The sequence below is a fragment of the Harpia harpyja genome, chromosome 3 (genome assembly GCF_026419915.1).
Source record: "Harpia harpyja isolate bHarHar1 chromosome 3, bHarHar1 primary haplotype, whole genome shotgun sequence".
Classification (NCBI taxonomy): domain Eukaryota; kingdom Metazoa; phylum Chordata; class Aves; order Accipitriformes; family Accipitridae; genus Harpia; species Harpia harpyja.
The window spans coordinates 77582274-77607504 of NC_068942.1; the positions used below are offsets into that span (position 1 = coordinate 77582274).

At 35.9% G+C, this 25231-nt stretch overlaps 1 protein-coding gene across 6 annotated transcripts in view; it reads right to left on the reverse strand.

Moving 5' to 3' along the window:
- ARID4A (AT-rich interaction domain 4A) overlaps positions 1 to 25231 on the reverse strand; it is a 51076-nt gene that overhangs the window by 12127 nt on the left and 13718 nt on the right. For 5 of the 6 annotated variants that reach the window (XM_052783509.1, XM_052783512.1, XM_052783511.1 and 2 more), the window contains exons 6-15: positions 20661 to 20740; positions 20467 to 20561; positions 19711 to 19843; positions 17724 to 17803; positions 15890 to 15966; positions 13883 to 14049; positions 5375 to 5447; positions 2762 to 2856; positions 2513 to 2610; positions 793 to 1021 (exon numbers count right to left, since the gene is read on the reverse strand). In XM_052783509.1, the coding sequence (XP_052639469.1) occupies positions 793 to 1021; positions 2513 to 2610; positions 2762 to 2856; positions 5375 to 5447; positions 13883 to 14049; positions 15890 to 15966; positions 17724 to 17803; positions 19711 to 19843; positions 20467 to 20561; positions 20661 to 20740 (1127 nt within the window). Of the gene's footprint in view, positions 1 to 792; positions 1022 to 2512; positions 2611 to 2761; positions 2857 to 5374; positions 5448 to 13882; positions 14050 to 15889; positions 15967 to 17723; positions 17804 to 19710; positions 19844 to 20466; positions 20562 to 20660; positions 20741 to 23703; positions 23804 to 25231 lie in introns of all 6 variants that reach the window. The other variant, XM_052783513.1, reaches the window with a different exon arrangement.

Genomic DNA, 25231 nt, shown 5'->3' on the forward strand with positions numbered 1-25231 from the left:
ACAACTTGAACAATTTAAAAAGTAGCAATTCCTTGTCCTTCAGTAATCATGCTCTATTAAGGAACACAAAATGTCCTTTTAACAGGATTAACAGGAGTGCTAGAGAGTCATATTCAAATACCTGAAAAGTATTCTTGTACTCTCAGTGAGGTTCAGCATCCACTAGCTGATGGGGCACTGGTCTTATCCATGTAACTACTAATACAACCCTCACCTCTATAGCATTCAAAGACAAAGGAAGACAAAACTTAAGTGTTCCTCCCTATACTTTTGTCTCCATACTGTAAAACTGCAGAGTTCCTTTTATTAAAAGAAGAGGTATTGTGATAAAAAACAACTCAGAAAAATGGGTCTTCCTTTGATTCTTAAAGCTGTAGCAGTCCCTTGATATTCCTGCTTCTTGCCGGAAAGCTCCAGATTCCATGTGCCTGCGGAAATTCTTACCCACAACCACGACTGTCCTGCTGAGTTTCACTGTTCTGATGATATACAGCTCTCAGTAGCTCTCAAGCCATCCCTGAATCGAAACACATCTGACATCCAACACAGCCTGAGCAAATCCCGTGGATGATTTAGAATATGAAGAAATAATCAAAACTGATTCTATCCACAGGTAGAACATAATCAACAGTTAACACCAACTCTGCGTTCACAGAACCCTGTCCTACACTTGTACAAGTACACCAATTCAAGTGCACAATCACTCCACAAGGGAAAACTCATTATGTAAACTGTGCACTATACAAAGGGGTTTTGTTAAGTACTAAATAGAAAACAGTTCAAACCACTTACCCTTGGGGATCTTAGTTCTATTTCTTCTTTTTCACTTTCACTGCTGGAATAATTTTCTTCTGCTTCTTTTTTAACTTCTGTTGGGGGCATTTTTTGTTCCTCTTTTACACTCTCCTCCATTGGTTCCATGTGTTTCTGAATGTCTTCTACCACTTTTGGTTCATTGTGATGGATGGTCCTAAACTGAATGTTTGCAGAACGGCAGTACTCTTCAAAACCATAAAGATACCTATAGATACAAATAAAGTTTCATTTATATTTCATGTTTTATTTTCCATTTATTGAAGTGCATAAAACCTATTTTCCTGCTCACAGAAAAGAAAGAGAAGCAGTAATTTCAGGAAAAAAACAAAACAAAACAAATGCAAATAAACAAAAAATAAAAAGCCAGAGAAGATTTTGAAATGAAACAATTATGCACAGAAGTCAAATGGTGAGAAAGAATACACACAGGTGCTTCCCACAAATTTAACTTCATCCCCGTCCAATTAAGAATTCATGACAGTAAAGCCTAAGGACATGTACACTGTTTTGCAAATGCACAATGACACCTAAAATCAGCCTAATATTAGAATATGGGCATACAAACAAGTTACCACATGGTAACAAATTGCTATGCATCAGCTTGCTCGCTGGTAACTGCCTGTGTGCACACTCTAATCCAGTTATAGGTGACAAAAATATGAACTAGCTTATTCCTCAAAGAATAAATATGTAAGATACAACATACTATCATGTGTCCATACAACATAATTATTTCCACTGTAACAGCAACCTAGTACGTATTTACCAATTACTCTTTTTATGATAAATACTCTTCTCTGTAAGATACAGACCTTAAATATGTGCCCAGTTCAAATCCCACTGAAGATAGTCTGAATATTTTCATCTTCATCAACATTAACATGAGTTAAGTCATTAGTCATCCCTATTCAATCAGCCAAATTTCCTTAGGTTCGAGTCAAGAGAACCTCATTCTTCCCTTTTACTCAAAAAGCCCAATTGTTTCTTGTCAAACTTCCAGGAGGATAAATAATAAAAATAATTTTTATTTAGAAAATGAGCTTGAATAGTGTCATTTCTAAAAGGTTTCCATTTCAAAAGTTAAAATACAACTGAAAACCAGGGGTCAGAATAAAAAGACTTAGGCATTTTTTCATTACAAGCAGTGATTTTACTACCTAATACTGTCACATCCACCATAGCAATGTACAGTTGTGCCCTAAAGCCATTATTCTACAGATTCCACAAAGATGATATTTAAATATGCAATCTGAAATGCCTATATCTATCAATGTTTTTCAGGAAGTTAAAGAAACTGGTATAAAATTCTCCTTGCTGCATGCAGCATCTACAGACTGAGGATGGAGTTCGTTCTTGTTAATCACCATAAATTGCAAAGCTTAATTTGCCAAAGCTTTTTTTATAAATTTCATTGTTGTACTCTGAAATGGCATCATCACATGCTGAAAGTGAATGCTTCTTGATAAGAAAATGAGCAGAATTCTAATGTGTTAGAGCAACAGGAATTTATGCAGCCCTGAGCACTCTCCTTTCCTCCACCATTTCAATCCTCAGCACTAGAAAATGCTCAGAACTGTTCCTTAACTGAAGAATGTCAACTACTGTTTCACTAAACTATCAAAAACCGCTTGAATATTATACATGCTACTAAAAAAAAGGAAAAATGTTTTCATCATGATACAATATGAGAACTTACTTTCTATAAGCAGTTTTTACATTGTAGGAAGCAGCCGAGTTCAAAATAGGAATGCCAAGGTCCATATAAATTTGCTTCCATACAGCACCACTCTCAATCTTTGGGGGAAAAAAAAAAAAAAGAAAAAAGAAAAAAAAGGAAGTTTTCAGGTTTTGTTAACCAAGAACATTAAGGAAGTATATCTAACACAGCCGCAAGCCACAGCCTTTAAGAATGGACACATTTAGTTAGGAAACATGCAACACTTACATTGTCACACCCACCCTGCTGATACACCAGTCTAAAAAGTTTGAAGAGATTAAGGTCCTTATAGCCCAGAACAGGTGGTTTATTGATAGGAGTACCTAAACAAAACAAAACCAGAAATAAGAAGTTATCACAAACAACAGCAAACTGCTTCTTCCATTCCTTTAACACATTGAATTATTAATAACTTTCTACATTTTTAAAATAGTTCTAAAATATGTCACAAGTCAGTACTTTCCAATCACTTATTAAGGCTACACCCTCTTTTGAATGCATCACACATTTCTGGGTGGTTTATTAGCATACTGGCACCAGCTGCTTGATAACTACGATTTCTCGACCTCCTTTTCGGATTCGTGCAATAACCCCCCTCCAACTGGCTGCATCCCACTGTTCCTCTCTTGAGCGGGGGCGACAGCCAGAATTGCAGTAAGCTCTACAGAACACCTGATGAATGCTGGAATATAGCAATGTGCAAAGAGATTAACTCAAACACCGTGGTCTAAAAGGAATGGGGAAGAAGCAGAAATCTTGGTTTAGAAAAAGATACACAGGCAAATTGCCAGAATGTGAAAAACCCTAAAGCCCTAACAGGACATGAATATTTGGGACAGTTCCGGGAAAAAGAAAGAACTCAAGTGGCAATGATATAAAGAACAGTAATTAATTGCAAAAGGAGAAACCAAAAGCGACTTGGGGCAACTGGCTGCATACATAGACAGTATTCCTCCCAGCAAGGAAGAATATCAAACCTCTTCCCTGCTGCTTCTCATCTTCCTTCATCTTCTTGCAATTATATTTGGAATCATTAAAATAATTTTATAGGACTTTAGGAATACTGTCATGATTACACAAATCAAACCATTCATACTGAGAGACCAGAATGTAGAATAAATCTGGTGGGAACAGACATCTTGCTATAAGGACAGAGTAAAAAAAGTAGACAGGCAGGGGAAAGACCCAGTCCTGAAAAAGTCCTGTACATTGCTCAATCAACATACTAGCTTAAAGAATCGTTTCTAGACCGAGTCTTCAAATTCAGTGCACAAATGCTTTCGTCTTTTGCCTCTCTACAAGTCCCTGACATGATCCCCACTTGATTTGTAGTCTAAAAGTACGTAAGAAAGGGAGTAAGGAAGGAGGAAAACAGAAAAGGGGGAAGAATCAGGCTTACTAGGAAAGAAAGAAAATTGTGCATTAGCCCAGCAGCATAGGGATTTTTTTTTTCCCTGACATAGCCTCTTATTCTCCCAAGGCAGGTAATTCTCCAGAAACACTGGTTATACACAGGAGGCCTCAAAATTATATTGAATGAACTCCAGTATACTTTGCTATAATACATGATCAATTTCTAAACCTGTGATAACTGGCAATATTGAACAGACAGACTTAGAACTGTTCTTTTACGATTCTGTGGTCTAGAACACACCTTGTTAATAGGGATGCAGAGGCTCTTTTACAAAGGTAATTTGACACCCCCCCCCCCCCCCAATTTTAAAGCCCAAGAAAAAAAAAAAAGAAAGGGGGAAATATTCGGACACTGCGTGCACTTTACATTTTACTCTTAGCTCTGGTTATTTCAAATTCAAGTACACCAATGTGTGCTCTACTATATGCTGCTAAGGATATATCATTCAGGTAACTTTTGTCAAGCAAAAAGAAAGAAAGAAAAAGGAAAAAGGCAGTAGCTGCACTTGTAATCTACCTCCACCAATGTTATTGCAGGATTAACACATACAATATTTGAACTGAAAAAGCAAGAAAAATGAATAAAACAAATATACTCTAAAAGATAAAACTCTTTCCAGCCTTAAATATACTTAAAAAAAAGGGGGGGGGGGGGGATGTGCAGCCGAGGGACAGAAAACCTTCCATTTTAGTGTCAAGTCTCATCACAACTGCAAATGTGAATGGCTTATACAACAACAGTTCTCCCAAGTCAGCAGGTATATCCTGCTCTCTATCTATACATAGCACATGCACTTCCAATATATGTCTTATGCCAGGACTTTAACTATTTCAATTTATTACAGTCTCACCTAATTCTGTAAAGACAGACATTTAAAATATGCTATTTTCTTGTTCTAGCTACAGGACAAAGTAGAATCTTTTAAGTTGTCTCTTCAGTTGAGTATCACTGCTACATCTGCGCATGATTAAGACAGTTCTGCAAGGAGACTTGAAGATGGCACATCTCCCATTCTCTGCTGGTTCAATTTCACCATCCATGAATAGCCTCCTCAGGTTCCAGCCTGAGATTAACAGCAGCAGAGTTCCCAGCCATGGCTGTCACAACAAGAAATCAACCAAGAGCTTATTTAACAGGGATTGTTAACATAAAAAAGGTTTTGTGAAAGCAAAACAAAAACAAAACACCTCAGGGAGGATTTGAGTTTCCTTTGTGTGCTGTGCTTCAAAGTAGTGGAAGCAGACCTTCCACATGTGAAAATGGGCGTTTCTCCTTGCACCAGATTAGCTGTTATCTTTTTTCACTGACGTGAGAATATGCTCATAGTAACATCCACTACAGTTAAAAGCAATTTTTAAAAGCCATTAAAAAAATTGGACATGAGATTAAAGAAATAAAAAAAAAAAATAGTAATAATTCAGTGTTACCTCTGTCTTCCATAAACTTGTAAAGCTGTTGGAGGAAGTTGTCCCTCTCTTCAGGATCAAGCTCTTCCTCAGGCTGTGAAAACAAATGCAGTCATAATGAAAACATAAAATACGCAAAGTAACAATTTATTTATACAAAAGCCTAACAGCAAGAACTAAATGCAAACCACTTCCCATTTGGCCCTGCACCCATATAATGGTGAAATATGCAGAAAACAAAATTTACTCAGGAAACCGACATGCACACCTCAGGAGGAAAAAACAAAATGCAGGTCAGGGAAAGCCTCAATCCATGACAGAAAGAATTTAAGTGTGACTCTTCAAAATGAAAACACTAATATACTTAACATATTGTTCTAATACAGAAAAGGTCTGTTATTTACAAGACTGACGCAGTTCATGGGAACTCTAGGTTTTTTGGTTTAGTTTTTTTGCTTGTTTGGGGTTTTTTTGTTTAACTCGTCTTCCTTACCCCAACTATAGCTAAGGTTGCAGAACAATTCTTTCTCCAACCGTTTCTGCTTTTGATGCTCCAGACAGTATTCATATTGTGACTAAGCTCCAATGCTTGACTTCAGCTCATATTTGGAAACACTTTTAGAGTCACTTCTATAATTCATTATTACAAATTCTTTAGTTTTATCTTTACAACTTAAAGCCTCAAAGAGACAAGCACTTATGAACTTTATGGTAAGCAGTCCACAGCGTAAAATGAAGATTTTCTTTTATTCAGGTGAAAGCCATGAAACTAAAGTAAATTTATTGGGGGGTGGTGAGAGGAAATAATGTCTACATATCTACCTATACTTCATGGAATTCTGAGATTCTAGTGGAGACAAAAAAAAAAAAAAAAAAAAAGGGAGAAAAATCTTTTTCCTGCAACGCTTTACGCACGCCACTTTCTTCCTGCCAGCCTGGCAATCATAGGGATTGCTGGTAAGGCAGTTTGCACAAGGAAGACTGCAGCTGTCTTGGAGGAAAGATGTACAGTATGTGTCAAAAAATCTTATCATTACGTTATTAAAAAAATAACAGAAAAGTCACAAGCAGTTCCAGAAGGAAACCAGAATAGCAATTTCAATTTCAGTTGTCTCTGCATTCTGTAAACTTTAAGCTTCAAGGCAGGGAGACAGGCAGTGAAATGTAAATGTATATGCTACTGCCTTGTTAACCAGAAAGCAATCTACCCAGCATCAGAATGAATTTCAGCCCTGCCTGCTTCAGTGCATTCTGAGCTTCAAAGCCCAACAGGGATCACCTACAATCAGGCAGAGACAATATCTGTTTCTTAAGTTTCCTATTTTTTTCTTGGGCGGTAGTTTGAGGAAATTAAATTAATAATTACAACATTGTACAGCATCAGTTACCATTTGCTTATATTGCATATCATAGTGATTATATAAAGAGAAACAGTTATCTATAGAATTACTACGTTTTCCAGGTTAACAAATGAATTATTGCTATAGAAACCACAGCTTTTTTCTCTCCATCTAGATTGCAAACCAACTTCAAGATCGAGAAATTTCTACCATCTACTGTAATGTTTACTGATTAAAGGCAATACAACTCAAACCATGCAAACTAAATGTATCTATGTAACAGTAAACATTCAGACATACTTCTGAATAGTTAAATTCAAACCGTTTCTTTTATGTGGGCATAATGCCAAACCAGAACTGTAGGTCAGAACAGCAGAAGTGTAGGTTAGAAATAGCACTCTTGCAGACAGAATGTTAACCATTTCACTGATACCAAGTATTTTCAGCTGAAAAAAAGCGAAAAGAAAAGCTGAAAAGCTTTTATATACTTAGAGGACAGGGGCATAAAACCTGCCTGCAATGTTCATCCACTTATGTGAGACATCCTGAATCCTGTACCTACTTCTGTCTGTTGATGGTGTATGAGCGAGGTTGCCACCCCTTGACAGAAAGAGTCTGAACTGTGCCTGGTACCAATGCCAGAGTAGATACCAAATCCTCCTGAGAGGTGACTTGAATAAGACCTGAATATATCATGTATCAGCTATTTCAAAGTCTTTTTTTGCTACTGGCCAGAATAAGACAGACCAACCCTTCATGGAAATGCTTACTGCAACATTAAGATACGTGAATTTTTATAAGAGGTCATTTTTAAAATCAAGGTTATCTATTTGTAACTGGACATAATGAATTTCCCGGAGTGTCTACTGTTCTGCATTAGAGTTGAGTTTGATTTTAAAGACATCAACCATCTAAGCTGCTCTATCAGCAACCTTAAATCTGCACCCAAAGTGAAGAAAACACCTGAGAAATGTTGATGCCACAACCTGCGATCACCATCAGTGAGTGACCGGAGGGCTAAAATTCCCAGCATCTCTTTCCAGCAGGCACCAGGGCGACACTGCTACACTCCAAAACTCACTTCTGCTATCCAGACACTTATATCCATTTTAGACTGGGCATAAGTAAGGCCACAGTGACAACTGTTCAAAATCAGTTTTCTTAAGAGAGTTCTGTCTCTCCATTTCATTTTCTTCCGATACAGATGTTGCAAGAAAGGGAAATTGTAGCTAAAGTCCAAGTGAGAGGCAAAACAATATGAAATTTTTTAGTGGCAGGAGTTAAAAATGGAGACCTTTCTGTTGTTCATCCAATACCTGTAACTAAATGCAACATGAGATTTTTTTTTGTTTGTTTCAGGGCAAGAGGCTGAATTTCATTTAAAAAAAAAAAAATCTCCAAGATGCCCTTTTTTGCTTATAATTAAAAACTTGAAATTTTATGGGTTTGAGATTTGCTTCCTCCTTTCTGACTAGCAGGTCACATCAGTTAAAGAATACTGTAAACAGCAAAACAATAAAATGAACAACAAACATAGGATCTCTGTGTAAGGGACATACTCCCTTCCCAACTCAATTTCTTATTGCCTTTCAAGTAACACTAACAGTGTTCAAGTATTTTGTAAAATTATTTTGATAACAACCAGTAAATAAGCACAACATAAAACCCACAGAAACTTGTAGAAAACTTTTAAGTGGCTTTGCTTCATTTGGTTTCAAGCCACTTTATTCACCATGAGTTTTGCCTCTGTCTTCAGCATGATTTTAAACAAGAATATAGCTCTGTTTTCCTGACTCATACTTTACTCTACAGAAAGATGTTAAAGCTTCTGTGGATGCTAATCTGTAGAGCTGAGTGGGAGCACAAAGGATGAAATAGCTTCTTTCAGAAAACAAAGAATGAATCTCTACTTACAAGCATGTACACCATATACTCAATCAATACAAGGCTAAGGTACCAGGGACAGATCTTTCTTTTATGTTATTAACAGACTGGCAATACCATAAACTCTACTGTGAAATAAATGCATGCTAAGAGGAAGAACAATGTGTACAGGATTTGGAGTTCAGAAGGATATATGATCAAGACAAGCTGCCAGAATTAGCATTAATGTAATTTTGTTGCTTCAGAGTACTTAAATGCATTTTCATCACTTGCACATTTGCGTTCTGATGCCAAGTTTGAACGCTAATTAAGGAAATGAAAAGAATTAAACTGATTGCAACAAGTTAACAGCTTTACACCATGTGGAGATGAGTGGTCTTAAAATGTTAATTTCTACCAACAAGAACCAGGAATTGAACCATCCTCAACAATGACTCACTCTAGAGCTGCGCCTCAGTTTGCAACTTCTTTGCTCCTCTTAGAGGAATATTCTAAGAATGCCTGTTAGCATAAAACTGTGAGCAAGAAAGTCTTTGTAAAGAACATTTGAGCATGGTATGATGCAGGCCATGCTTCACAGTAGCCAAAACTCCTACAAATGCATGCATGCATGAGAATGATGATTAGCTAATCAATGATTAGCTATTTTTTTTAAAGGCCATTCTATATATTAGACATCACAGCTCTTAGGTTTTTTTGTAGATGTAAATAAACCACTTGTTTCTGGATACCATGCTTCATTAACTTTGAAATTACTGTACTCCTGTATTTAACTTTTAGAGTCAGCTTTTTCAATGTTATCTTAAAATACACATAGGTTGCAACAGAAATGGACGATTTGGGCATCATTTTATGTGGTCTCCCACAGTCACTTAGAGAAAAGACTACATGGGAAACAAGAACTACTTTGAAGCAAAATGTAAATATTTTAATAGATGACTACTGATCATTTGTAGGAATCTCAAGCCTCCTAAAACACATCATAGATTTCATATAATCATCCTTCTTTTATGAACTTAGTGGTAATAAAATATATGGTAATGACTTATCATGAGAACTGAAATCCTTGCTTATTTGCAGAATAGGTACATTGGAAAATGCTTCTGGCATTTTCCCTGCTCAACAATGTAAAGCAGCTGTGATCAATGTTTCTTGATGCTGTTGTGATGCAAGAACCCTAAAAACTTGAAATAAATGCACACTATTAACATACTACACATACATCCTTCAGGTGACTATCAAAATGAAGACTAAGAGAAAATTCCTCTAAGCATACACCTAGAGGTGCTACAACTCCTTCTTCAATGAGGGGCATGGAGACCAGCTAGCTAGAATTTTTTTCTGAACATTTTTTGCATGTTCAGTTGGGGGTGGGGGAAGTGAAAGAACAAGGAACTGCTACTAAAGTGACATAGGTAAGTTGGAAGAGTCTCTCAAAGATGGTGTTATAACCAATTCTACAGGTAAGATAGAAATCCCCTTTTCCCACTTTTGATATTATAAAAAGATACAGCTTTGAAACTTGCAAAATTCAAACTCTAAAGAACTAATTCCTTACTTTCACTCTGATCTTATGTGAATGTACCTATTAAGAACACATACTGAAAATGTATTTTCAAATAACTGCATGTTCAAATCTTGATTCTTTTGGAATCAGAATGGCTACAGGGAGACTGAGAGGCAAAACCAAATGTTGCCTACACATTCCCTTGTAAAACAGAATATTTGACTATTTAATCCTGAGAAACAAATAGATATGATTTCTTCCCTGACATAACAACTTAAATACAAGCAAATACAGTAGTATATATAATCTGATTTTTAATAAAAATCAGGTAATGTCCCAAAAGCTTCTATTTCTATGTGGAGATACTGGAGTTTAGATTTTCTCTTTCCTTTTAGCTGCAGTGCATTCTTTGACTGCCAAATGTACCCTCAAAACCCAGTTAATTCTCTTCTACTGACATGTTGAAAACTGGATAAGAACCAAAAGCAATATCCAGATTTTTATCTAGATTCAAACCAATTGAGTGATTCCTTAAATTTTCATTTGATAAATAATTTTTTTCTATAGTACCTCCAGATTTTTTCACTTTTTATGACACAAGCAATATCTGTTCTGTTATTCAAACCTCACATTGTGAATGAAAAGTAATCCTGAGTTGCACTATATATTGCATTTATTGCCAAAAATCCAACAATTTGAACATGCTGAGCAATCTAACACAATCCCTGTTAAAGTCAGTGACAAGCAATTTCCATATTGTCCCCCTTCGTAGTCAACTCTGGACCACACAACTCAGTTACCACCGATGAGGAGGACTAGCATCTTACCACCACCATATTGGTTCCCACTCCTTAGCTTACAAAAGCCATCAAAGAACAACCATGTAAAGCCTGGAAACCTTATTGTACCAATTCTACCCTAACTCTTTAAGATGTCATGAAAGGCAGCACAATTCAAAAGACAGTTTCTGTCAAAACAAAGTTACAGATTTTAACCCAGCTACTGGAAAAATGGTAGGATCTGTTATCACCAGCCACAGTAGATCTCTCTGCTCCATTATCATTACAAAAGATCCTACTTCAGATAAACAGGATCCTTTCCATTCCCAGAATTAGACTCTTCTGACTGACTTTAACCTCTCATCATATATTAAGTAGGTCTATGTCCATTTGATTGATTTAATGAAGGCCTATCATGGCTGGCCTTGACAGCAAAGCTGCTGTGCATTTCAGGAGATGGGGGGCGGGGGTAAAAATAATTTTAAAAATCTCCCTCCCATCTCTAGTAATATAACAATATACAGTTCTAAACCAAAAGGTCTACTGAGAACATTCTGGGAGAGGATGGACAGAAGCTATTTTTGACCTTGATTAAAAAAGGAGAAACTCTACAAAATGTAAATGCAAAATTTGAGTAATTCAACATCTGTAGTCAAATAAAGGCAAAAAAAATATCACTCACTTGTCGATTCTCTCTGTAACCAGTATTACCGCCTTTCTAAGAAAAAAGAAATTATGATAAATTCCCTAAATGCTAATTGCAATATCCAGCATGGCCCACAATTAAAATAAGAATATGTATTGTATTGTAACAATTGAATCAGGAATTTGATTTAATGGGCTGGCATGACAGTTCTGTTCTGACATAAACTAAAAAGATTAATATCTATCCTCTGCTACATAGCTTCAGCATGAAGATGCTCACCTTATTTTCACATGCCTGCTCGTCACCTGGAAATAATGGATTCTACAGCTTCTCCTACCAGCACATCTACCTGTCTGGAATCATTTGCTTCACTACTCTACATTTAGATTATTCTTTAAAAAAAACCCTCTATTTCTTTTACAGTAATGCCTTTTTTTTTTTTTTTTAAACCACCAAGCTCCCCCCTCCCCCTTCTTTGTTTGAAACACACAGCACTTTTACGCAATAGACATGAAAAATGGTATTAAAAATGGATACTAGAAAACTAGTATAGCAATCCTTGATTTTTAGTGACTGATACTCTGCAATTTTAACCAACGTTAATACGAACAGACCAATACACACTGCAACAGTTCACACCCTGCAAAATGTGGCCTATTCAGTCCTTTTCACTGCAAACAGAGGAAAAAACCCAGAGGATTTTATATTCTGCACACATTTATCCTTATATTTATCCAATCATACCATTATTCTCACACAGACATCTACTCCATTTTCCAGAACACTGTTATCAAGGCATAAAATTAACACCTAAAAATAGATTCTTATTGTCTTTTTTTACCTGGAAAGATCTACCCTGGCTGCATGCTCCACCAGACAGTTCCCAGATCAGAAATCCAAGTCAAATCCGCATTCTTAACAACCATGTTAACATTACAGATTAAAACACAGAATCCTTACCTAGGAGCTGCATTCTTTCAAATGTAAAATGGTTTTACTTCCTTTCTATCTAATCTGCCCACTGCCTGGACATATTTCAGCCTGACTTCCAAATATTTGCTCGCTTTCTCTCTCCCTGCACGGCATCCGCAGTTATACGGCATTACTTACATTCTCTTCCATATAAAAAAAAAAAAAAAAAAAATTAAATAAATAAAAAATTTTAAATAAAAAAAATTGTGAAAAATCAGACATTACATGAAAGGCAAAGAAAAGAGACAGCCCATTTCAAAGCATCTGGCAAGCCTCCCCCCTGGCCGGCGGCCAAGCCTCCGCTCCAGAGCCCGCTCCCCCCACCACACACCCACCCCCTCCCCGCGCATGCGCACTGCCGACCAACACTCGGTTGCCGTGGCAACGCTGTAGGCCGCCTCCAAGTATGAACGGCCATTCTGTGTTCGGGCTGACAAAACCGCACGCTGACAGGGGAAGCGAAAGGGAAACGGTGTTTGACCTTCCTCAGAAGACAAACTTCCCTTCATTTTTCTATATAAAGGAATGTTTCCGAGCGTACTGTGAAAAATCGCACGACGAGGGGAAAAGAAAACAAACAAATCCCACAACCAAACAGCCCCTCCTCCCCCCGCTTCTAAAGATAACATCAAGGTTAAAAACAGGTAGCAGAAATAAAGGGAAATTCTGTAAATGCCGCTTTGATGACACGAAGAAACTGCCTATCTTTGTGGAAAAGGAGCCACTCAAAATATTTCAATGCAGAAAAACATTTTACTGTAAATATTAGACAGAAAGTCCATCCACGTCGTAGCATATGATTCTGCGATTCCCAACCTGTAAAACTGGTGTTAAGAAAACCTAACACTTACAAAGGTAACTCCTGCACTGCTCTTAAATAGTCTCTTAGGCACCAAATAGCTTTAACAGGCACTGCGCATTAGCTCATACTTTCAGTCAGCCTACTGCTTTTGCTTTAATAGTTTTGGGTTGTTTTTTTTTTTTTTAATCGAACTACTGTTTTCAGAAAGAAGTTACTCTTTATATAACCTACATATAAAGTACAAAAGAAAAATATAAAGTTACTTCTATTTAAGGTTGGATTACTATTATTAGGCTCAGCATCAATTTTTCGTTCATGTCTCTCCTTTGGACCCAGACTCTTTCTATCACTCTTCTCTGCCTCGAATTCTTAATTTCTGAGATTTGCCTCCACTTTCTGCACTGGATAACAGGAGGCAATCTGCCACTGGTCACAAATCCCAATAAAGATGGCTGTAGCAAAGGGAAGATGAACAGGTCTGAAAAGAAGTTGAAGTGAATAAGCTACGCCTGAGAGTAAAATGCTGGAAAGTGCAGGATCTTCAGGCATGCAAGTTATTAAATTATCTTTGAAGAATGACTGAAATTGCCCAGACTTACCACTACTTCTTCAGTTTTCTCTTCTCTTTTTTCCTCCTCTTCATCAGTTTCTGCAGCAGCTCCATCTTCCTCATCACTGCTAGAGGACTCCAGAATTTCACTTATGTCCATTTTCCAGTTCCGAGGAACACCCTTTGTGTTGAGAAACGTGCTTGCCTCCTGTAGCCCTACAGAAGAAAGGGCCCCAGTTTTACCTCATCCGCAGTATTCACAGTCACAAAGCATTTTTAATTTCCTTTTCACGTTCTTGTAAATCACAATGCCAACTTAAACCAAAAATGGAACTAAGTCATAAAACAGATACTTCAGCTTTAAACACTCACGCTTTATGTTTTGAGACTGTCTAATTTTAAAAATCAAGTATCGGCAACTCGAGTTTAGAGTTGAGAACACCCATCCCACACATGGCATCCTGTAGTTTTCCAGGCATAGGTCCCCATGAACACTACTAAGGTTTACGCCTATGTATGCGAACAGTACTGAAGATAAGCAGCTAGACTTATCCACACATATTCTGCGCAGCTGCATACTGTTTTCTTCTGTATGAAAGAGACAAATAATGTAATAAAGCTATTTAAAGAAGTAAACCCGTCCCAGTTAGATTCAAAATATCTTCATGTCTTAAAAGTTCAGATTGCAAAAAAAAAATGCAAATATTTTGTTTAAGAGCACTGCATAGATGTTACATTAATGTTTGGAACAGAAAAAATAACACTAATGAATATGGGAGTGATGGGACAGTGAGAAGTCACACTTGTACAATGGGAATACCTCATATGCTTCTCTTTGAAGAGGTGCTCCAAGGGGGAAAACAACAAAGCAAAACAAACCCAGATAACCCCAAAATGTGCCCCCCAGTCACAATAAAAGACTAGTAAGATTAATCAGAAGAATACCAAAAAGAGGGACATATTGCAATGAACCATTCACAGTGTTGCTGGAGAAGAAAAGGCACCAGTTTTTAATAGCTGCTGATAGAGTAACCTCCAGAAATCCGTCTAAACTCTTTTTTTGAAACCATTAGTACCTTTGGTTCAACAATATTCCTTCATGGCAATGAATGTCACAACCCAATTATGTTCTGCGTTAAAAAAAAAAAAAAAAAAAAATCTTTCTTCAATTTATCTTAAACTTGGCATCCAATCATTTTTTTGGCTGTTCTAAAGTTCTTGTACTGTGAAATAGTTATTAGGAAGAAAGTGTACAAGAAATCATTAAGAATTACATGAATCAATCTAAACCACCTCAAGCTCTCATTTGTGAGTATCATGTTAAATCTTTATTTGTTAAGAAGCTATTCCACACCCTTACTCAAAGCAGAGGAATTGTTGTTGAGTGGGGTTTTTTGTTGCTGGGTTGTTTTTTTTTTTTTTAAATTATTTTTAATAAATACATTTTAAATATTTCTTCTTAACAAATTTCATGTTTTGAGGTCCGACTGGGAGAAACAACACTAAAAATTTAAGAATTATTTACATTAAAGTGAGAATCTGGGCTTTTACAAGCTCACTAAAAACATGGATTACTGTAGTTACATCATCTATCCATCCAGAAATCAAGTTCTGTAATTATACTTTTAAATCAAACATTAATCACAGGCAGGCTGTTCTAATAAACTTTACACCTTGCTGTCTGGATATTTTTAACGTAAAGATAAAGTGTTTTGAGCAATAGCACAAAACTTTAGTGACAGGAGAGGTAACTATGTGTTCCGTTGTTCAATGACATTTCAAATACACTACCTTGAAAATAATCTATTTATTTTCCAGGCATTTGGACTGGATCAAAAGAGGAAATTAAAATAAAACAAACAAGACTTCTACTAGGTGCTATTTTAATAATAAGGCAGCTATATCCAAAGTTTCTCTAATTCATCACATTTAAAATTGTTTGCAAAATATCCAAGAGCAATTATCAGAAATCAACAGGTCATCATTTATCTGCAAAAGTTAAAAGTACTATTGCACAAGATGACTTCTTTAGGACCTAGAATTTATTCTAATTTACCTTTTTTAGGAGAGGACTCAGATTTTGGTAAGTTTTGAACATCCAGTTCTTTAATGTCTCTTCTTGCTACTGAGTAACTGAAAGAGAATAAGGTTCTGTTATTATTTTTAAATCACAGTAAAGCAAGCATTTGACTTAGAAAAAGAGCAATTTCTAAAATTTTCAAGATTTATTGTTCACTTTCAAGGTCCTTTCTAACAACTAAATGCATAAGGCAATTGTTATTGTAGGTCCTAATAACAAGATTCAAACCCAGAGTAAGTTTCCAATCTTTCTTTGAAATTCAGACACTAAAAGAACCCTTGTTATTAAATAATTAAGAGAAGGTTATAAAGCTCTTATTTTAAATGGTTAACCTGCACAAATTTAAAAAGGTAAAATACTCTACGTAGGCAAAAAACATTTTCTAAATTGAAAATATTCACATCAATCAACAGTTGCTACCCAAAACAGTAATCTAGCTAAGATGAAAGAAACAAGCCCTCTATTTTCAAAATGCATTTCTACTAGCACAGAACAACAGTGAAGCCAAATTCACATATCTGCATTGATAAATAGCTGATTTTTATTTTTAATTACAAAAGTGTTCTCACAGCAAAATATATGGAAGTTGCTCTGTTCTAAAGTTATACTGAATATTCAGTTACTGAATTACTACAATAGAAATGCTAACCAACCTGCAAGGAAAGCCTTACAAGTGAGTTATTATAAAAGATTTTTTTTCTTCTTTCATTATTTCAGAAAAACTGGAGTAAAACCTCAGGAATTGGAGGCCGCCATTTTCTGAAGTTAAAGCCATAAGACTATGGGGAAAAAAAAGTAAAACAGAGCAAGTCTGCATGCTTTTCCAATAACATTCTACCTTCAGCATATAAAGAACCAGACTTATCTAAAGGCTGATGATACATGTCCATATTAAAAGGCCAAAATGAATTAAGTCTTCAGTTACTTGAAATACATTTCAGTAATCAAGTACTCGCACCCTGCTCAAAATCACAGCTATTAAAAAAAGTACAAATTGTTCACTTTGAAAGAAGGAGGGAAAGAAAGGTGACAGCTGGCCTTCAGAAAGGAAGTTTTTAGTTACAGTATGTTGAGACAGATGTATTAGAAGTAAGGATGAAGAGAAATAAAGGGAAACAGCTTTAAAAAAACCCAGTCTTTGTATTCTTTTGAATATATTATTCCTTAAGTAAGACACACATCTCTGTCTCTCTCTTCCCCCCGCCCCTCTCTCCCTCCTCCCACTTTTGGAGGGGGGACGGACTAACAGGACCTTTCTTTCTTTTTGCATGAATCTTGGTTCAGATTCTGTAAAAATTTTAATTAAACAGTTACTTTACATTCACTTTTTTATTTAAAGAAGTAGATTAAACACTTTTAAACTTTTCTTTTTAAACAGCCATGGACATCTGGGCACTGGAGGTAATGAGTCAATCAGATAACCAAACTACTACAGCAGACACCCATAAAGACATAATAATTAAGACATTAAGGGAAATAATTAGAACCAAAACTCACACTTCAAAGAACAGGAATCATCTAAAGTGTTAACACCTGGTTTTTCAACGTTGTTAATTTTTTTTTTTTTAATGAAGAAACACCAGAAACTATTAATCCAATGAACTCTTATCAGTACAGACAATGTAAAGGCAGGCGAGTAAGCACAAAAGTAGTTAGCTGGAAATGGACTATCAATGACAAATGTGTACAGCCAACAATACACAAAATCGTACCCTTTCCTTTTGGAAGAAACAATGTCTTCAGAAGCAATATGTAATTAGTTTTGCATTATTCTCCCATATGCATTTAATGAAAGTAAGCTATTACTTACAATTTGGAATCTGCAAAGGATCGAACTAAACACTGGTCCTTTTTCACTGTGACGTCATCATTACAGCTGGGAGACACAACCTGAAGTTTCAAATAAAACACTTTTTTTAAGGAAAAAAAAAAAAAAAGCTGATCTTGAAAGGAAAGAAAGATGGACAGCAGGAAAACTGCTGTTTTCCTGTTTCTTCTATTATAGTTTCCAGTTCTAAGAAAAGAAACCTACTCCAATTTATATTACTAAGGCCAACAATGACAAATTTCAAAAAGCAGTTTACCTCAAACTATTAGCTTTACTTGTTATGTACAAGCCAGAAACGTTTGCAATTTCATTTGTAAACTCAAAACTAGTCTACTGGGCTGACATCATAGGGTCCTGTTTACTCACTCTGCTTTTTTTCTCTTGTTCGCACAAAACCTGTTTAAAGCATCTATTTAAAAAGTCACAGCCCCACTTATTTTACACCAGCTTCTGATCTTTGGCATTCAAACTGAGAGGTAACTAGGTTTTTGTTTGGTTTTTTTTTAGTTGTGAATAGTATAAGCCAGTGTGGAATCCAGCACATCATTCCACAGCAGTATCATCTCCAAGTCTAAAAAGGTGATAAGAACACATTTGCAGTATTTGTATTACCACAAACAGAACAAGTTTACATTTTGCTCTAGACCATATACAGACAGAAAATGTCAAATGCAGATGAACTTCTGAATCTACCAGGACTCAGTGGAAGCTGTGCCACCCCATTCAGATGACTCAGAAGTTTTACCCTCAAAATCAAGGTAAGACATTCCTGTTTCTGAGGTAGCAGAGAACAGAACAGGTACGTGGCCTCCAGTAACTTAATTCCCTAGTTAGAACAACGTTAAGTTAAAATCTGCTGTTAGTAAAGGGATATACAACGATCAGAACATGTACAACACCACCACATTTCACACTTTAAACTGAGATATGTAAAGCTGGATAAGTCAGTGTCAACTATTCACCCTACATTACACCATAGTGTTCTTTCAAGGAAGGGAAGCCTATGTAGTTAGTTACCTTTTGATCCTGGATTCAGGCAGGGAAATAAGATGTTAAACTAAGTTAGAAGATTGTAACAGCTCAGCTTGTTCCAGCTAACCCTGAAAACTCGAAAGGACTACGGAATATACAGTTAAATAAATAAAATCTGCAAAAATTAGTGAACTAAACCTGCCTGTTTAATGCTCAAAATGCTTTTTTTTTTAAACAAACACGTCTCTGATGGATGACAGAAGATGCATATTCAGCTTGTCTGACAATACCAAAAAGTTTATTAAAGAAAGCAACTTTTAATATGCATCCCTGAACTTTTCTGTGTGTATAAAGAATCTGCAAAGTGTCTACCTCTACAGTACGAGTCTACTTGTACTTCAATTTATTTAATATATATTTATTATCAGCAATGGCAATGAACAGCAGTATCCTACACTGACAGTCAAATAAAAATAACCAACCCCTACTGCTAGAGTAACTGGCCATTTATGTAAATGCAAGCATGAAAGAAACTAGTATTTCATAAAATCGAAAGTCTAAGCAAAAAGACAACATTAAATACAAAAAGATAAAAATTCCATTGCAATTAAAATTCATATATCTAGTGTTCTTAAATTGCCTGGGAGTGCAAGTCCTAACATATCATATTTTTAGAAGACAAATATTGTTACATACCAATCATTTTATGTGCAGTTTTGAAAGACTTAAGAGCTATGAAACTGTAACTACACATAAACATTAATCTTTGCTCTCCTACTCTTCATAGATACTGTAGAGGATTTGTATTTTTAGCAAATATGGGCAGCAGAGCTTAGCCTGAATGTATTTGCAACTTTGCTGTAAAAGTTGTGAAGTCTGCAAACCATCCTATCCAGGAAAACTGCTATATGAACAATGTAACAAGTCAGATGACACTCTTGTCTAAAAAGATATTAGTAGTATGACACTAGAGGTGTTAATGTCTTAAGCAACTTACCAAAGCTGGATACCAGTCTGCCTTCTCAGAATTACAAGTCACACTCACAACTTTGCCAAGCAATTCATCATTGAGGCGCCTTTTATCTTCATCCTCTTCTTCACTACTTTCTTCTTCCTTTTCATCTTCAGTACTAAATTATTAAAACACACAGTATTTTAAAGTTTTCCTCTGAAGTTAGTATTTGAAAGCAAATACAGCTTACAACCACATCTTTCTTCCTGTTCTGCAAAGCTTCAAAAACAAAATCAGAATTTTAAGAGCTGAAATTGCTTGAAATACACTCAATATTTAAGTGCACTTACTTAGTAAGAGGAATTTTGTAGAAATTCTTTCCAAGTAGTAGTATTTTACAACAGCATCATGTTGGAATTGGAGGCCTGAATCAGGATTTGATCGTGCACAGACATGAAACAAAGAGAAATGGTCTCTACCCCAGAAGTTTAAAAGCACCTTTTTTTTCCTACTTTGTGCAGTATAAAGAAGGTTAAACATCCTACATTTCCTGACACAAGTTCCTGTTATATGAAAGAAGCACAACATTCTTAAGGCTACTACAAGCAAAAAAACCCATCAATTTCATAATACTGCTAACATATTAATATCTCTGCATGAACTGAATTACTTAAGTCCATAAGCTGTGCATACAACTTGCATGATAGTGTATTCAGACCACTACAGCTTCAGTGGTGCTACTTCAGTTTTAGCAAAGGACACTAAAGGAAAGGAAAGCAACAGAGCACTATCAAAACTCACACAGGAAGAGAAGATCTTCTTCCTCTATTAGATTTCTTCCCAATAACTGGAGTTCCAAAGTGCTCTGGATTGGTTAGTGGCAGTTGATCAAGTGTCTACATGGAAAAAGAGAAAACAAAATTAGTTTGCAATTTTTTCTTATTATAAAATAAACAAACTACTTAGTTTTCACTGTATGTCCATCATTGTCTTACCTCACTTTCTGCAAAGTGCCTTTCTCCCTTCAAGCATAATGAAGTTCGTCTCAAGGTCCTTTCATCACCATCATCAAAAACTAGTATGAAGCCAAGAAAACACATTGGCACAAGATGATCAGATCTTTCCCAAGCTGACAAAACAAGTCTACCATTTATCTCACAATCCAGAATATTCTGTAAAACATGACTTTCAAGACCACCATTTAAACATTTCTTTAGTTCACAAGCAAAATGAAGGGTGGTATTCAAGATCCAGTCTAAGAACAGATAACATTTTCACACAGAGATTCAAGCCAATATAAAGTAAGGCTTTTGGATGGAATACTCTAAGTCTAATTTAGACATGCTTCTTATCAATACACTGCACATTTCAAACCATAGCTACTGGATTCATACCAGTTACTATTATCTAACAATCTTAGGGTTTTGTTTGTTTGTTTGTTTTTTTTTAACTCTACCATTTATTCCTTATGCTACCTTTTAATCCTCCCTCTTGCTACAAACAACCCCACAAAAAGATAAATGAATGCAAAGAAACACAAGCCTCTGATAGTTTTTGCTACACTATCAATACTGTGCTACCAACAGACTGGGAGTACTGGAAACTTGCAGCTGTAAGTCTGACCAATTTATAAAGAATACTTAGTAGACATACTGTTCTCTTAAAACTCACTTATAAGTGAAAGGGAAGTTCCATCAATTTCCACCAACACACACCTGAACACTACAATGCTATGAGGCTATTGCAAGCTCTGCTTGAGAAAGATTTACTCTTTAGTCAGTTTAAATTAAACCTTTTCATGAAAATTTCCTTGAAGAGAAGGAAAGAAAAGTTACTAGTTCCCCCCGCACTGGCTCAGATCCCACTGTCAGAGCCATGTGAACAGGCCCTTTTCAAAGAGCAGAGACCAGGTGGCTGCAGTCTGTCATTCCAGTAAGGTAAAAGTTTATTTGTATGGGGTCAAAGTGCAGAATACTACTCTATATTTAAACTACTTGAAACATATTTTTTCCAGTAGTGAACTTTAAAAAAAAAAAAAAAAAAGAAAAGGAAGTTTCAAGTGTTGTGCATATCAGTATGATAATTTTGGCACACTTCTATTAAAAATAAATCTCTTGAGCTAGCACAAATATCAAATATATGTGTATTGTTAGCAAAAACACAGCAAGAAAAGCACTTATTTTGTCAAAAAACCTAAATAGAACAGTCAAATTCTCATAATCTTAGATTAAAACCTTAGACTGCTATAATACTAAAATAATAACTATATAAAAAGGTATGAATACAAATTAGCTTGATAAGATAAGCTTTAAGGTTCCTCCATCTTCAGAGTAGAGATACTGCTGTGGTATACTCCACTACTGAATTATCTTAATGGTGTATGTTATAACACTTGTAGACACAAAGCAACTAACTTTTCCCCCTCCAAAAAACCGAATATTTTAAGAACAGCAGATACCTATATGCCTAATTAGCTATACTAGTTAATAATATTTTCAAAACTTTTAAAATATAAATACCAGTAATACCCATCAACCCCAATGTCAGTATGTTACTGTCAAAATCTTGTAGTTCAGCTTACAGCTCAAGGAAGCCACTACTGCAACACTTCGCACTAACTGGGAAAACAAAGTATGAGCTCCTCCCCTCCGTATTACTAACTCAGCATTGGTACCCATTGATCAGCCAAGTACAAAGACCAGAGTGCTCAAAACAATTCTGAAGTTCAGCTTTGTCACAGGTTTACACTTACAACAACAACAACAAAATCCGTGCCACCCCTTTGAAGTTTAAGTTTCATTACCCACTCCAAACCTGTCACTCATCAGCTCTCTCTGTACACTTTGATAACAATATTTCATTGGCATATTTTTAAGTTTTAGGGTGGTTTGACTGGTTGGGGGTTTTTTTGTTTGTTTTTAAACATTCTGTGCACCCTACAATGTGTGCCACTTTCATTGCTCTGAAGAGACTTAAAAGCAGATTACCATCATCATCCTTTGCCAAACACATTCAGAACTAAAGTCAAAGTACTATGTTTTCACAAATAACCATTTTAGGGGACAAATGGCTGGTGATTGGCAGCAGGTAACTACCGAAAAAAGCAAACAGAACCTGATACTTGACAGTAAATAAAAAAAAAAATTGGCCTAGTTTATCTCCAATTTTGGAAGCTCTACCTGTTTAATTAAAACCAGTACAGGAAAGGAAAAAAATCAAGTAAACCATTCACAAACCAGATGACACATACCATTTTTTCACCCCTAAAAGATAAAAATCTTATAAATACTGAACATTAAGTAAAATACACTAGTAAAACACACTAAACTCTACTTAAATTAGGACACATAAAGAAATTATGACAATTAACTGTGTGAGATACTCTGCTTTTCTCAATTACAAGAAACATGAAAGTTAACTTAGAACTTTGAAAGTCACACAATTAGATATTCCTGACCAATATGAGGCAATTATAGATTGCAAACTGTAATTGGAACTGCAGAAGTGTCAACTTCATAAATGTATATTTCACTTCCATGGACAAAACAACATGGAAGAAAAAATAATTAATGCTGAATAATTAAGTTTTCCTAATCACCCCTCAGACCCAGACACAATGAAAGCATGAGCATGCTTTCAGAGTTTGGCAGTCATGCTTTCAATCCTATTCCCAGTTTTATACATGAATGAAGACAAGTCTACCCCATGCCTCAAAAGCAACCCTCTTCCTACAAGCCTTTCCCTGCCATTTCTCTCAGTTTTCTCCAGTTGAAGGTACAGAACTGGCCTGTTCTACGGAAGCTGTTTGTCCCTTGCCATACAGGGAAAAAGTGGTAGGCCACTCTACGTTTTCCAAAACCAAAACGGGTGGACTACAAAAAGGAAAACAACAAAAAACCAAAGCCCCTTCTGAAACCCCCCTCCCACCCCTAAAAGGAAAGCCAATCTTTCCAAAAGGATAGAGTACTTTCTTTCATACGAGGGGCAGTTATCACACAACTTCAGGAAAGGAAGGTGGAGAAGCACAAATTCTCAGACCTCCTTCCTGAACTGCAGAAGGCCAAGGAATTGGCGTAACCATTAAATGAAAGTGTAGAAAAATATCTCTGTTCAGCAGCCATGTGAGAGTGTCCCACACCTAGGGAAAAGCAAATGCACAGCAGAGTGTAAGTGTGCATGATTCCTTCAAAGTAATCAAGTTCAATATGTTCCATTTTACCTTGGTAATTTTCTTCCAGGGCTGAAGTGTCTCTCCCCCTCACCCCTTCATTCAGGTTAAAAGAATGGATTGAGTCAATATATCCAACCCCTGAGAATCTCATATAAATGTATGTAAATACATATACACACACACAAATGACAGAACTAGAAAATATTTATCAAGTCTGTGTGTGGTTCTCCCTACAGACATCACCTGCTCAGGACAGAAAATGCTTTTAGACAATTACAACAGAATTCTCAATAATGAAAACTAAATGGTGTTACATAGAAGGAGATACCATAGCATTATGATTACTTAAAAAGACTTTGCCTTTTTAAAATGATTAATAGAAAAGTGACAGTGACATTTAATTTTCTATCTTAGTGGAGAACAGCAGGGGCAGAGGTAGAAGGACCACGAGGGGCAGGAACAGAAGGCACTAATATTTTTGGTATTTCAAAAGTCATTTAATTGCTTCAAGGATAAACTGAAACTGTTGCGGAACAACAAAGTGTGTACAGAACAGCATAAAAAAAGATTTCCTTAGCTAAATTAGTGATCACTTTATGAAGTGTCAATGGAGAAAGGATAGCACCATTTTTCATGCAAAAATATCAATTATTTGAATTACTAAAGTGGGGCCAAGTAAGAAGTCTCTCCAATTAATCACAATACATGAAGTACTTTGTAATTGTAGCTACTTTAAACTTGCTTCTCTTCTAGGGAAAATACTTGTTTGTGCCTTACTTAAAGGATAATCAGAAACATATGTTGAAAGTCACAGCACCTTTAAAAATATATCCCTTTCTTAAACTAAGTAGGCCTTGTGGTTTCCATCTCACTTTTAAGAAAAATCTACTTCACCAAAGAACCGTTCGTATTACTGCCACCCTATACATGCCTTTTTAATGCTAGTCCTAGAGGCTTTAAGAGAATGTCTTTTCAATGTACAGTATCATACATTAACGATTTCACAAATATAAGCAGCAGGGCAGACGGCATGTTTTTTGGCTATGCGATACTTTGATACTATGATAGCAGTCATGTCAGAAGAACTTAATACACTCTAAGCTGCAAATTCATTCCTTTTTTTAACCTCATCCAGAAGTAAGACTGTTTAACTCTAGTTAAAATGCCTAGTACTAACAAACAAAAACTGTTGAATTAATGGTGAATAACTTTTATTAATTACTTAATCATTCCTTAAATAGGTTATTGTTACAACTCCAAATTCTCCAACAGCAGAAATTCTAGAGGTTGTATTCCATAAGAAAGAATTTAGTGAACAGTACCAGTTGTGTTAAAGGGAGAAGGAAACAACAACAGAAGACAGGGAGATACCGACCCATACACATGTAATGTAGT